We start from the raw sequence: 14,143 nt of genomic DNA, 5'->3' as shown, positions 1-14,143 counted from the left end.
CCCACAGCCTCTGTGCCTTTGCTTGTAATGAAATGCTAGCAAAGGCATCAGATGGTTTTGTCCTCTGAAGCACCATTGTCACCAGCAGGGGGAGATGTGATTGATGTCTCTTTAGACTCACTTCTCCCTGGACTCCCAGCAAAGACAAGGACTCTGGCTCCTGGCTGAGAATCTTGGCTTCTTTTTAAGAGCCCCTCTGGCATGGCTAACAGAGCTCTGTTTCCCTTTGGCTTTCTCTACATCGGTGTCTTCTGTCCCTGGGCTAGGGTCCTAGGGAAGTCACCAAAGCAGTTGGCTCTTTGTTATGTTGATTGACCCCCCTCGGTACAGCATATGTGTCTCTCGGTTTCGCAGGAGCCAGGCTAGGGATTCCTTCCATCTTCTGGTTGGTTGGAGGGGAGTGGGAAGGCCAGGCCTGTCAGTTTTTCTCCTTCTGTAAGGGAGATAAATGAGGCCATGCCCACTGGTTTGGTGACATCTTGGTAAAAGCTTTTATGGCAAGATGGTAAAATGGTTGATGACCTTGGCCTAGGACTTGGTTCTCTGACTAAGAAGAGAAAGATCCCTGTGGAAAGTTCCTGATGCTGTGCCAGAAATCCAAAGGGATCTCTACTGTTTTCCCTGGCTCTGGGTACCCGCGGCTCTGCCCCATAAGTGCCTTGGCAGGGTCAGCGCTTACTCGCGTCCTGCTGTCCTTGCTGGTGAAAACCTGTACTCGGCAGTTCAGCTTCAGTCTGTCACTGCCTCCAGGTCCATAAGAGTCCTGTTCTAGTCTCTGTTTGCTTCATGTTGGCCCCAGCTTCAAATGTGGGGCTTTTCCCCAGGCCCTGGACTCCCATGCATGTCTTCTGTCTCCTTGTCTCCTCCCTCCTCACCTCCCAGGGGGTACAGCCTAGCACCTCCATCGAGGCTGACTCGGCTGCCAGGTGAGTGTCACAAGCAGGCTCAGTGACATTGTTAGGGTGGGCACTGGGGAGGGCTACCAGTCGCTCGAGGAGCCCGAGGACCGTGCCACTCTTCTCAAAGGCACTGCTGCGCTGCTGGCTGGCTGGAAGGGTGCCTAGCAGGGAAGCTAGTCAATCTTAGATTCTGAGTGAGTTTTACCACTTGTCCTGGAACAGTGAACGTTGAACAAAGCAGTTTCAGAACTTTCTAACTCATTGTTCTGTCTTTAATGACCTAGACAACCTCAAGACAGGATTTCCTAGTGGAGAGTCCCATTGTGCTCTGTACCTTACCAGGCTTGGCCATGCAGAAGAGCATAGGCATGGCCCATTAATCAAACCTAAAATAGGTGAAGCCATGGGCTGAATCCCTGACCTTCCTTTCTACCTACCTGATAGGTAGTTGTTTGGCTTTAGTAAGCACTGGTGTATATCCCAAAATCCTGGAGCAGGCCACCCCCTTGCACTTGGTTAGGATAAGAAAGGTTTGGATTCCTGAGAAGACTCTAAGAGTCTGAGGTTTTGACCCAGCCTTTGAAGGAGCTAAATTGCTACTCTGCTGGGAGTTTGCCAATGAGTTTAAAAGTCTGCTCTGTCTGGATTTGGCCCTTCCAACTTCTTGGTGTGTCCTAGTAGGGCAGTTGACCAGGTCACACCCCTTTATCAAAGCCCAGGTTTCATACTGATCCATGCTTTCTCCTCCAGGTGATTCGAAGGGGCTGGTTGACCATCAACAATATCAGCCTGATGAAAGGTGGTTCTAAGGAGTATTGGTTTGTGCTCACTGCAGAGTCCTTGTCGTGGTACAAGGATGAGGAGGTGAGTATCCAGGAAACCTGACTGGTTGGTATGGCAAGAGACACTACCCTGATTGTAGACTGGCGAGCTGATTCAAAGGAAACAGACTGGGCTGGGCAACTGTGATATGCCATATAGCACTTCAATGGGAAGTATGGCTACAGCCTATTGTCAGGAACGATAAAGAAATTGAGGACACTAGGGCTCAAGCTATACAGAATAAGCATCACATCTCAGTTGTAGTTACAGGAACCAAGGTAAGTAGGAAGCCAGCCTGGTGAGGACCATGTTCTGGACTATTTGGCCCATATGTGACCTGGAAGCTATGTGAGATACCCCCAGGGACCAGCCCTCCTGTTGTCTCCTGTAGCTGTTAACTCCAGTGTACTGATAGTGATCCATGCGCCTTCCTTTGTACTCCTCACTAGTGAGCATGTATGGAATGAAGACCTGGGAGGCTGGGCTTGGGTAGGATTTAGAAAGTAAATTCAGGGTCCTCCTAAGCATTTGTAATTTCTATAGAGTGTGGGGGTCCTTGGGCCTATGACATCCCTTTTCCCCCCTGGCATTATGGCTCCAGGCCCAGCATTCTCTGCACTGTGCCACCAGTTGCCTCAGAGATCTATTTTTTATTCAAATGCCTCTCAGAAGGCAAGTTCCTTGCAGGCAGGGCCTTCCCACACACACACACACACACACACACACACACACACATACACACACAGAAATTTTTCATTTATTTATTTGTTTGTTTATTTATTTAGCAACAAGCATTTATTTTATTTTTTCCAGTTATGTGTAAGGGTAGTTTTCAACATTCATTTTCATAAGATTTAGAGTTCCAAATTTTTCTCCCTCCCTCTCTTCCTTTCCTCTCCCCTCCACAAGATTGCAACCAGGTTATATATGTACAACCCACCACTATGGGGATGCATAGTAAGCTTCTTCATTAGTTCCTTGGGATTGTCTTGGATCATTGCACTGCTGAGAATAGTTAAGTCATTCACAATTGCTCATTGAACAATACTGCTGTCACTATGCACAATGTCCTCCCAACTCTGCTCACTTTACTATACATTGATGTTCATTAGTCTTTCCAGGTTTTTCGGGGATCATCCTGTTTGTTATTTCCTGTAGCACAAGACCATTCCACTACACTCATATAGCACAGGTTTTTCCATCATTCCAGGCCCTTTTTGTTTGTTTGTTTTTGGTTTTGTTTTTGGTGGGGCAATGAGGTTTAAGTGACTTGCCTGGGGTTACACACCTAGTAAGTGTCAGGTATCTGAGACTGGATTTGAATTCAGGTCCTCCTGACTTCAAGGCTGGTGTTTTATCCACTACGCCACCTAGCTGCCCCTCCCCCCCCCTTTTTTTTTATCCCTCCTAGTACCTAGCAGAGGTACTCCCTTATACACGGCAAACACTAAATCAGTGATTTTTGCATTGAATTGTCTTAGCTTCCCATCCTTGTGACCCTGAGCACTTTAGGTTGTAGTAGTAGAAGGATACTAGAGAATTCACTTCTGCTTTTTCTTGGACCCAAGCCTAGAGAACACAGGAGATACAGCTATGGTAGAAAGAGGGAGAAGCGCTGAACTTGGAGTTAGTGAACCTGGATTGGGTTGCCAGCTCTGCTCTTTACTCTCTGTGTGTGACTTTGGGCCAATTAATTAATCTCTCTGAGTCTGTTTCCTCCTATAAAATGCAGGGCTAGATTATAGGATGATCTCTTGTCACTTCCAGTTCTTTATCCTATGGTCTTGGCTTTGTTAGGTTAAAGAGCAGTGAGATCTGAGCACACAGCAAAACCAAGTCATCCTCAAGAGTGTTGGACTTCTTAAACAAGAAAACTGATAGACCTCCTTCCCCACCAATACATCAAGAGACGCAGAAAAGCTGCTCAGGCCCCTATTTGCAAAGTTCTTAGAAGCAGCCCTTAAAAATTGCTTGTACAGCTTGGTTGATTCTCTCTGCAGGATCACCCACACACTTTGTCTCACTTGTGCCAAAGAGGTGACTTTTTCCACCATCTTGGAGGGCCTGTAGGGACTAAGCCCTTCCCTCCTTCTCTATTACATCTTCACGTTTCTCCATATCTTTAATGAATCCCAAATGCTTCTTAGGATCAAGGCTTGCTGGGTTCCTTGAAAATGGAAGGTGGCCCTAACCAGCCTTCTCACAATCCTGCAGAAGAGAAACTGTATGAGGATGAGGATTTGGAAGGAAGTTCTCTGCAGGGACCTTTGGAAACATGTACATTAGTTGTGGGGCCTGAGCTGGCCTGACCCTTCATTTGGAAAAAGAGCCTGACTACTGGCTGCCTGGTTTCCCTGGTCTGCCTCCTGGCCAGGGCCACATGGAGCTTGGCTTATGTCTACACTGAGAGGCAGAGCCCTTTGCACTTTGCTTTGGCCCTGGAGTGAAGACGTCTCTTCCCCCCAGTTTCTGAATTTTGTTGCTCTTCAGGGATCATGGGAGGGACCCTTTATGAGAAGGAAAGTGTTGTGTTTTGGGGTACCTCTTCCTTAAAGGGAATCCTTTTCTGCCTTCGTTGCGGAAAGAACTGTAGAACCTCGTGATTTGTGTCCTTAGGTCTGTTTCACAGGCTGAAACAGGCCCTGCTGAAAGACGACTGTATGTAGGAATATACTTGCCTTATGACCAGTGGGCTGTGTGTGCAGTGAAGCACAGCAGAGGCATCTGAGGGAGATGGGATATTGGACCAGAGCTGCTTGGAAGTAAGGAGGGAGCTGCTTCCTGATTGGCCAGACCCAGATAACTTCAAATGGATCCATCCTCTTTTCAGTCTCCCTTGCTAGGCTTTCCCCACTGCCCCTCTGGATTGAATTTTAGAGCAGGTAGCAAAGGGACATGTCCCCTAGACCAAGGAATGCCAAAGAAGGATTTAGGCAAACACTACTCCCCTCATCTTTTCCAAGCTTCAGACTCCTCAGGGAGCCATGACAGCTCTGAATCACTCCTCCAAGCACCCTGGAAAATGCTTTTGCCTTTTTTTTTTTTTTAACCTTCCACCCCCACAGTCTGGAAGCTAGTCTGCTTTGTGGTGCGTCAGCTCTTGAGCGAGTACATTCTGATGGTTTCCAAGCTTCCATCTTGGTGAGAACACAGATACGGCAGCAGATTCACTGAAGTTGGATGGGCACTAAAATGCAGAGCGTTATTCGATTCCCTTTGGGAACTCAGAATGGCCAGCAGGGTGGGTTGGGAATATACAGAACATGGTAGTTTGTTCCTGGATTGGGGCTTAGACAGTTTGAGTTTCTTTTCCCCCTCCTCTTAGTAAACCTAGAAATGAGGTCCTTTTCCTAAGCAGAGAGAGGAGACATCCCCGCCAGCTTTGGCATTCCAGTTAAAGTGAGATGAGAGTTGGGGAATGGCGTTCCCCAGCTCACCCCTTAAACCTGTCTGTCCGCCGCCAGCAGTTTCCTGTTGGCAGGGCTCTCGGTGGGAGCACTGTCTGGCCCTTTGCTGTGGAGTAATGAGAACCAGCAGGCACTGTGAATAAGGCTCTGTGTTCTACAGACACAAAGCCAGCGGGAGTCCCAGAGGTGAGGCGGGGGAAATAAAACATTGCTCCTCAGAGAGCTGAAAGTCTGCTCTGCTAATCGTGAGCCCGTCTCCTGACACAGCACGTTACACATGGCAGCCCTTCCTGCCTTCTCACCCACATCCCTCAGAACCAGTTAGAAACCTTTCTGGGAAGAAGAAAGAGAATGAACAAAGAACAGTTGAGATACATTTATTTTGGTAACTTAAAAAAAGGAAAGATACACATATTTCTTTGAAAATACAAAATTTGACATGACACCACCTTGCTTGTGCCCTTTGCCTCACGGCTGAAGGGAGGATTCTGAGGGAGTGACTCCCCACCCCCCCACCCCAGCCTGTTGGGCTTATTCCTCTTGAACTCGGCTCCAGGCCCTCTGTCCCTTGCACAGAGCCCATTTTACTCCTATACTGTTGCCTTTAGTCTCCAGCCTACAGAGGCTGAGCAATGTCATTTCAGTAAGCATTTATTAGACCTGTATTTTATGGATGATGTATTATAGGGAGAAAAATACCAATCTTGAAGGACTTACCTGAAGGTGGTATTGCCTTGACCTCTACCTTGCTATGGGGCAGGAGTCCTGACTCCCGAGTCGATGCTTTTCCAAGCCCAGCCTAACCAATGTGCAGACTACTGTACACATTTGCAATCTCCTGGACAGGTAGTCTGAACACTGGGCTGGTGGGGCTGGAATTTGGGGGATTCTTCTCATCCCCTGTGAAGCCGTCCTTTTGAGAAGGGATGCGTCCTTAAAGCTTATTTTACACGGAGAAGAAAACTGCTGTTCCCTCAAAGAATCTGCTTTGTCTCTTCTGACGTGGCAAGTCTTCAGCAGGACCCAGTCTGGAGAAAGTTGTGGTTTTTCAGGAAATCCTAAGGCAGGCGGGTGGGGGTGGGAGAGGGAGGGTTTAGGTTCATGGCCCCTGTACAAAGGAAGACGTCATTTTGGGGACGTGGGGTGGGGGTGAGTGTGTGCCTGTAGCATCTGGAGATACTTTCTGGGTGGAACATAGTTATAAACAATTCCAGATGTTGCATTTCACTGAAACTGCTGTAGCCCATGACTCAGGAGGGTGGCTCCTCCAAAAGCAACAGACTTCTACTTATCCAAACCAACTGCAGAGTTTTTTGCTGCTTGGGGGGAGGAGGGGAGATAGGCAGTACTAAGAATAGGGGAGCCCTGGTTCTACTCTCTTGAAGTGGAAGGCAGGGCAGAGCCCTTCCAATGAGCTTGCTTGAGAACCCTGCAAGATCTTCCAAGAACCATCTTTAGCCTTGCCCGTTCATCCATCTGCCCATGACAGAAAACCTGGGCTAGAAAATGGTACGCACCTGGGTGGAGCAGCTGTGCTAGGCCTATCACATGTCATTGCCCTTCAGCTCTCTTCATGCATCAGTGTTCAAACTGGCACAACCAAACCTTTGGCCCACCAAAAGACCACAGGTTTTTCCACCTCAGTTACCTTTTCCCTGCCATTCTCAAAGTTTGGTTTGGGAGGGACCTATATGGCCCATTCTGCCCTCTGCTTCCTTCTTCCTTGCCCTTTTCTGGAAGGAAGCTAGAGACTTGCCCTCCTCCACGTTTCCTGTCATCTGAGTACCAGATAGTAACTGAGCAGCTGCTGTGTGCTGGGAAGTTTTGAGGGCTTCAGGGATGGCTCCTGCCCTCCAGCAGTTCAGACCCCACAGAATCCTTTGCTTCTGAGTTGTCCATTTTGTGGTCCAGAAAGTGGCAGCCAGCTAATTGAATCAGTGTCCCCTGTGTTTCCTAAGGGTACCCGAGAAGCTGGCAGTTAGGCAACAAGCTCTTATTAAGCGCTTGTGGCAGACACCATGGGAGCATGTAGGATCCTTACATGGAGCTTAGTCAAGCTCCTGAGCCCCAGGTCCAAAAGGCTTGAGGCAGAGCAGGCCTCAGGACCTTTCTCATACACTAACATGTAGTAGCAGCAGCAGCAACATTAGGCAATGCAAGTCACCTGAATGAAAATGGCTGCATTTCCTAAAGATGGAGATGCATGGCCCTGTTTGATGGATTTATTCGTCTTTTTTTTTTTTTTAGGAAAAAGAGAAGAAGTACATGCTGCCGTTGGATAACCTCAAAATTCGAGATGTGGAAAAGGGCTTCATGTCCAATAAGCATGTCTTTGCCATCTTCAACACAGAACAGAGGTGAGGATGTCCCTGCGGGACCCCACAGTCCCTCTGATCTCAAACACCCATTTAGGTGCTCCCCTGAGCTCAGACAGAGCTCTTCGCTGTGCCTTGGACAGCCTTCTCTGAGGCTTTCTAGATCTTGAGCTACTTTCAGGGGGACTGGAGATCAGAACTTTGGGCTCCAAAGTTTCATTTTGTTGTGCCTCCTAGGTGGAGTCTGGTCTTTCTGTCTTAAACCAGCCTCAAAGTGTGCTTTTTTTTTTTTTTTGGCAGGGCAATGAAGGTTAAGTGACTTTGCCCACACAGCTAGTAAGTGTCAAGTGTCTGGGGCCAGATTTGAACTCAGGTCCTCCTGAATCCAGGGCTGGTGCTTTATCCCCAGCAGAAGTTTTACAATTGTTTTATTAATTGCTCTTGGGTGGTCCCATAATCAAGGCCTTTGACAGGCTTCTAGCCGACTAAAGATAATTGCTATAAATACCAGGTGCCTTTTTATTGTTTATACTACATTTTGACTCAAGATGACAAATACAGATATTCATATATATGAATAGCATATTACAAAATGAGAATGAACAGACAAGCAGCAACAAAGATTATAAATGACTGCAGAAGTGTGTAAACTCCATTATTTAGCATTTTTGACTCCGCTCCTACAAGATATATTTGTCTGCTTTTACATAGTATTCATATCATCATTTATTTCCTTTTGACTTTTACCGTGTATATGATATAAATGTGTTGCTGCTGTTATCTTTAACTACATGATTGTAGATACCATGTATAACATTCTTCTAATTCTGTTTTCGTCACTGTTTGCCCTTTTTTTTTAAAAAAAGGAACAATTTACACGCACATACACACTTTTTTTTTACCCCCAGAATAACAATGAAGGTATTTCTTTTTATATATGGTAAGGTTGCAGGGCCAATTCCTGGTTTCCATTAAAGATCAGATCTGGGGCATCGCTTGCCACAATCAGCTGGGCCCTGGACCATCCTACCAGGTGTCATCAGGGAAGTGGAAGGACAAGGCTATGAGTGGGCCGGCACCTCAGCAAACCTCTTATTTGTACCTTCCTTCCTGCAGGAATGTCTACAAGGACCTACGGCAGATTGAGCTAGCCTGTGACTCCCAGGAGGATGTAGATAGTTGGAAAGCCTCTTTCCTCCGAGCTGGGGTCTATCCTGAGAAAGACCAGGTTGGTAGCTATCTAGGTGTCAAGGGAGGGAAGGGAGTGGGCTAGGCCTGAGGCCCTGCCATTTGAGCAGAGGGTATTCAACTAGCATTAATGGTGGGAGCAGAGCAGGAATCAGTTCTCTTGTGCTTAAGTTGGGTTCCTCTGAGCATGTGAGGGTAGAGTTGGCTATGCAAAGCACTCATTGCTCTCTTTCAACCCTGGACCAGGCTGAGAATGAGGATGGGGCCCAAGAAAACACCTTCTCCATGGATCCTCAACTGGAACGCCAAGTGGAAACTATCCGAAACCTTGTTGACTCCTATGTGGGGATTATCAATAAGTCTATCCGTGACCTCATGCCAAAGACAATCATGCATCTCATGATCAACAATGTGCGTATTCCAAGGGCCCAGGATATTCAGTGACTCATACCTGGGCAGCTGGACCAAGGGGAGACCTTCCATGTAGTTAGACCCCCTCTGCAACAGCAGAAGTCTGGGATGTGAATATTTACCCAGGAGTCTTATATCTTTCATAGGTTACCCTCAAGATCTTAGTCCTTGTCCCCAGAAGGTGAAGGGAAAGTCTGAAAGGAGGGTTCTAAGGAGATGGGCTTAAGTTTACCGTGAAGGGCTTCCTTTGGGGTTCTTTGGGGCTAGTCAAGTCTCCATATTTTATCCTGTGCATACAGGAGACAGAACCTCCTGATCTCTGGGCTTTTTCCTTTATACCACAGACCAAGGCCTTCATCCACTCAGAGCTACTGGCCTATCTCTACTCTTCTGCGGACCAGAGTAGCCTGATGGAGGAATCTGCGGACCAGGCACAACGTCGGGAAGACATGCTGCGCATGTACCATGCCCTGAAGGAGGCACTTAACATCATTGGGGACATCAGCACTAGCACTGTGTCCACCCCTGTGCCCCCACCTGTGGATGACACGTGGCTCCAGAGTTCTAGCAGTAGGCACAGGTCTGGCCAAGCATCTGCAAGTCTACCTGGGTTAGGGGGTGGGCCTGGAGTTTTAGGAGGACAGAGGAGGCCTTGTGCCTCTTTTTTCTTTTCACTTCTGCTAGGTCCTAGAAGCAGAGCTAGGACCAGTGGGTAGAAATAGGAGCAGAGTTGGTTCAATATAAGGGGGTATATCCTATATCATTCTCTTTGTGTATAATATACATGTTCTTATCAGGCTTGGTTCAGAAAGTGTGGCTAAAGGTATTCCAATAGAGGCTGGTTGGCCACTTGGTGGGGATGTTGTAGAATGCTGGGCTCAGGGGCAGCTAGATGGCACAGTGGATAGAGCACTGGCCCTGGATTCAGGAGTACCTGAGTTCAAATCCGGCCTCAGACACTTAACACTTACTAGCTGTGTGACCCTGGGCAAGTCACTTAACCCCAATTGCCTTACTTTTAAAAAAAAAAAAAGACTGCTGGGCTCAGTGACTTCTGTATTCCCATAGATTTTGTAATTCTAGTGAGGACCTGATCTCTTGTGAAGGATGGGGAGGGGGTATCTCAGATACCTAGCTCTGAAGGACCCTAGGGCAGACAGACATTGCCCACCAGTTTAGCTGCCTCCACCCCATGTGCTGAAAAGAAGCTGCAGCTTGAAGGTGGGCCCAGCCCAAGAGTCCTTCCAGTGAGGCTGAGTTGGGTGGGTTCATCCCACTGCTCCCTGCCTGGCACTTGGTCTCCAGGTCCCAGCCTCTGTTCTCTGTCTTCTCTTGCAGTCCCACGCCTCAGCATCGACCTCCTGCCAGCGTGCCTCCCCCAGGAAGGCCCCCTGCTGTCAGGGGCCCTACCCCAGGGCCACCTCTGATCCCCGTGCCTGTAGGAGTGGCTGCCTCCTTTGTGGCTCCCCCTATTCCCTCTCGGCCTGGACCTCAGAATGTCTTCACTAACAACGATCCCTTTTCAGCCCCACCTCAGATCCCATCTCGGCCAGCACGCATTCCGCCTGGCATCCCCCCTGGTGTGCCCAGGTAAGTCATCCTAAACTCCTACCTCTTCCTTTTCCCTTTGCTCCCTGCTGAGGACAGAGCCGAATCATCAGCAGCCTTGTTGTCTTTAGCAGTTTTTTTAGTTAATCAGCTTCCTCACTCAAAGGGCACTTAAGTATGAGAAAACAACCCTGGGAATTCTCAGCTCTGTCCCAGCAGAATCCTTGGACATGGCTGCCACCTTCCTGAACCCATCCCCTCAGGACTTACTGCACACACATATCTCTTTGCTCTCAGTAGGGGACTTGGCCATGGGAGCCAACATTCTTATTTTAGTTGATTAGTTGCTGTTACTTAAGGAAGAATCCTCATCCAATTCCCAGCATCAGGATAGAGAAGGTCTCGGCTTAGAGGTGGCTGTTTTGTCTATGAAAGGATGCTCTAGGGCCCCTAGCCAATTGATTAAGTTTCAGACCCTCCCCATTGACCCAGCTTCCATAGGCATTTGAATTCTGACATGGTCTAAGGGGGTTAAGGAGACTGGAGACTCTTGGCTAGATCAGCAGCCCCGTAGCCCATGCTACTCTCTCCCCTCTTGGCTTGCCTTCCCCATCCTCACTGGGTTCTCTTCCCATCTGTTTCTATTTTCTTTACAGCAGAAGACCCCCTGCCGCACCGAACCGGCCAACCATTATCCGCCCGGCCGAACCATCATTGCTAGATTAACCCTGGGTTCTAGAAAAAGCCCATGTACTCAGTGGGGTGTGGCAACCAGACCATCAGGGTACCATTGTGGGTGGGGTTTCTATACACTGTTGGCTCTGAGGGACACCCAAGGTTGTAGAAAGCAAATGTGGCTCTGGGCCCTGAGGCCTCCTTCCCTTCCCCCTTTTCTCCCATAGTCCCTGACAACCAGGCTTGAGGCCATGCTTGCCAGGCAGGGATCATCCGAACTTGTAACCAGTGGGCCTGGTGGCACACCTGCCCTCCTTACCCAGCCTCACACAGATGCAGGCAGCAGCCAGGGACATGCCAACAGGACGAAGCTCTGCGGGCTCCCAAGGCACTTGCACTTAGCCCTGAACTGAGCAATCCTGGGGAGCCTGGAGTGGGGTCGGGTTCTTGCACTTTGTGAATGAGGTCTGGGACCTGAGTTAGGGCAGAGGGGTGGGGACTGATGTAGTGGCCTGTCAGCTCTGCCCAGTAACCGTAGGCACTGTATATGTATAAATAAATGTATTGGGGAGGGAGGGATCGATGAATCTTGGGCTTTGGGCACAGCAAGAGCCTGTATTTCTGTGTCTGGCCCTTTGCATGACTTGTGATTAAACCAAATGTAAGCTGGAGGCCAGGTGAGCTGCCACACCCTTCGTACTCAAGTTGATGGATGTGCTACTACCAGATGAGCCAGTGAAGTCAGGGCTGCTCTTCCCTAAGTCATCTTGTTTGGGGAGAGTCCTGCTAGCCAGTTCACACTATGTCTTCGCCCCCCTCCCCCAGCCCAGGGCCTGAACGGGCATTACTGCTCTTCTCAACTTGGGTCTCACTCAGATTCATCACCCCCGGAGCTCAGAGTGACAGTGTATCAGGTCAGGGGTGAAGTAGCAAGCACCAGAGCCTGGCTTGGGGTTATCAGATGTACCTAGTCAGAAAGTAGCCAGCCCTAAATGGGGGGGGGGGGCCGCTTATGGTGGCCAGAGTCTTGGTCTTCCTGATTTCTCCACTGCTGTGGACTGCTCCTTTACACTCCCAGCCACCTCCAGTTGTACATACTTCTTCTGGAAGTCAGGCTTACCTAAACCGACAAGCCCAAGCCCAACACTGCTGCATTGTAGCTTCTGTATTAAACTTCCAGAGATGTATCTGCAGCCCTTAAACCCACTCTAAACCCCAGAGCTGCCTTAAGCCCCTGCTGTGGGGATGGGGACCCATTGGGGTACAGAACTGACTCTTGGGAAAGTGGTCTTCCCTTCATCCCCCAACCCCAGGCCAGGGAGCACTTGGATCAGGGACCATGTCTGCCTAAGGGACTGCACAGGGCTCAGAGCTGATTTCAGCCTGGCTGGCAGACCATATGCCAGACCTAGCATCTCTAGGACCCTCTGTGGAAAATGGGCTCCAGCTCTGGTCACGCTGGCACCTCTGTGGGACTTAACTTGTTCCTTCACTCAATTTGACCAGTGTAAGTGCCTCTGCTCTGTACCCTATTAATAAACTAAAATAAAGGGAAGAAGCTACTGGTGGCTGGTGTCTGTCTTCTCCTGTCTTCACTTGGGAGTAAAGGGGATGGGAATCTGCTTCTGGGGGATCCCCCTGCTGAGTTCCGTCTGCTGCCCCTGCTCCTCACTGAGAGCCCCATACCTGAGTTCTGTGGAGGTACTGGGAACATCAGAATTAGCTGCCCTACCCCATTCATCTTTAGGTACCTGCTGTTCCCCCAGGACACCTGAGAAAGCAGTTTATCTGGCCTCCAATCCCTAGACCTTCCTCTTCCCACCTGAACTTTAAAAACCTTGTCCAGCCCTTTTAAGTCTTCAGGCATGAACCTTCCCCTCTCTTCAAGAATGTAGAGCTGCTTGGATAGGGAGTCTAGTCAGAGATTTAGGATCCAGAGAAACTACTCCCTGGAGACTTGAGGGTCTTGAAACTGCTGCTGTAATTCCCCACCAAGGCACTGATGGATGGGATGCCCTAAGGAAGTACTGCATCCATTTCCTCTTGCCTTAGTTTGGCCTAGAGAAATAGCTCTTGTCCCATAGGTCCAAAACCAGACAAATCAGAGTTCACGTAAGTATGCCTTGGAGAGGGATTCGGTTCTGCTGCCTGCAGAATTTCTACCCTGTCACCAAGACCTTGTGGTTTCCAGAATCGCAGAGGTAGTAGTCCCGGAGAGATGGAGTCTGGCAGAAGTCCAAGCTTTTCAACTGGTCGAGACTGTTTAAGCTTCTGCCTGGAAGCTTTTTTTTTTTTGCAGGGCAATGGGGATTAAGTGACTTGTTCAGGGTCACACAGCTAGTAAGTGTCAAATGTCTGAGGCCGGATTTGAACTCAGGTACTCCTGAATCCAGGGCCGGTGCTTTATCTACTGCGCCACCTAGCTGCCCCCTACCTGGAGGCTTTTACCCACATCACCCCAAGATCTGAGGCAGAGTTGTCCCACTCTTAACAGGGAACCCGCCCCTACACTTGGTACCTTCATGGAACAGTCACCCAATGATCTGACCACGCCACCAATCCAAGGCCTTCTCTGCAACATTAAACTTATTGTTTCTATTTCTCTCTTGTGCTCAGGCGACCACCTCCTTCTGCTCCTTCCCGGCCCTTCTGAGTTTCGTCTGGTTGAGAGACAACCATCTCCATAGGCGCCAGCCTGCTGCCTTTGCCCAGGGCACTGCCTTATGGGCCTTGGGAGCTGAGGGTGTCTTTTCCCACTCAGGCTAGGCCTGAGCTCCCTACAGTGGCACCATGGAGAGTTGGCTTTCCCTCCTGCTGATCATGTTGCTCTAGGCCCAAACTTGATAGCCTGGTTTCCAGGGGCACAGGCCCTGGGGGC

General features: G+C 49.1%; 1 protein-coding gene across 15 annotated transcripts in view; it reads left to right on the top strand.

Moving 5' to 3' along the window:
* Positions 1-14,105, top strand: part of DNM2 (dynamin 2) — an 83,877-nt gene extending 69,772 nt beyond the window's left edge. For 7 of the 15 annotated variants that reach the window (XM_043964232.1, XM_043964304.1, XM_043964261.1 and 4 more), the window contains 7 exons: positions 1,650-1,763; positions 7,376-7,485; positions 8,560-8,671; positions 8,878-9,042; positions 9,387-9,622; positions 10,381-10,632; positions 11,247-12,827. In XM_043964232.1, coding sequence (XP_043820167.1) covers positions 1,650-1,763; positions 7,376-7,485; positions 8,560-8,671; positions 8,878-9,042; positions 9,387-9,622; positions 10,381-10,632; positions 11,247-11,316 — 1,059 coding nt within the window. In that variant the 3' untranslated portion in view covers positions 11,317-12,827. Of the gene's footprint in view, positions 1-1,649; positions 1,764-7,375; positions 7,486-8,559; positions 8,672-8,877; positions 9,043-9,386; positions 9,623-10,380; positions 10,633-11,246; positions 12,828-13,881 lie in introns of those variants that run through there. The other 8 variants (XM_043964338.1, XM_043964321.1, XM_043964329.1 and 5 more) reach the window with 2 other exon arrangements.
* The last annotated feature ends 38 nt before the right edge of the window (positions 14,106-14,143 follow it).

Source organism: Dromiciops gliroides, chromosome 1 (genome assembly GCF_019393635.1).
Source record: "Dromiciops gliroides isolate mDroGli1 chromosome 1, mDroGli1.pri, whole genome shotgun sequence".
Classification (NCBI taxonomy): domain Eukaryota; kingdom Metazoa; phylum Chordata; class Mammalia; order Microbiotheria; family Microbiotheriidae; genus Dromiciops; species Dromiciops gliroides.
The sequence above is the reverse complement of the archived record's forward strand: the minus strand, read 5'-3'. Positions and strand labels throughout refer to the sequence as shown.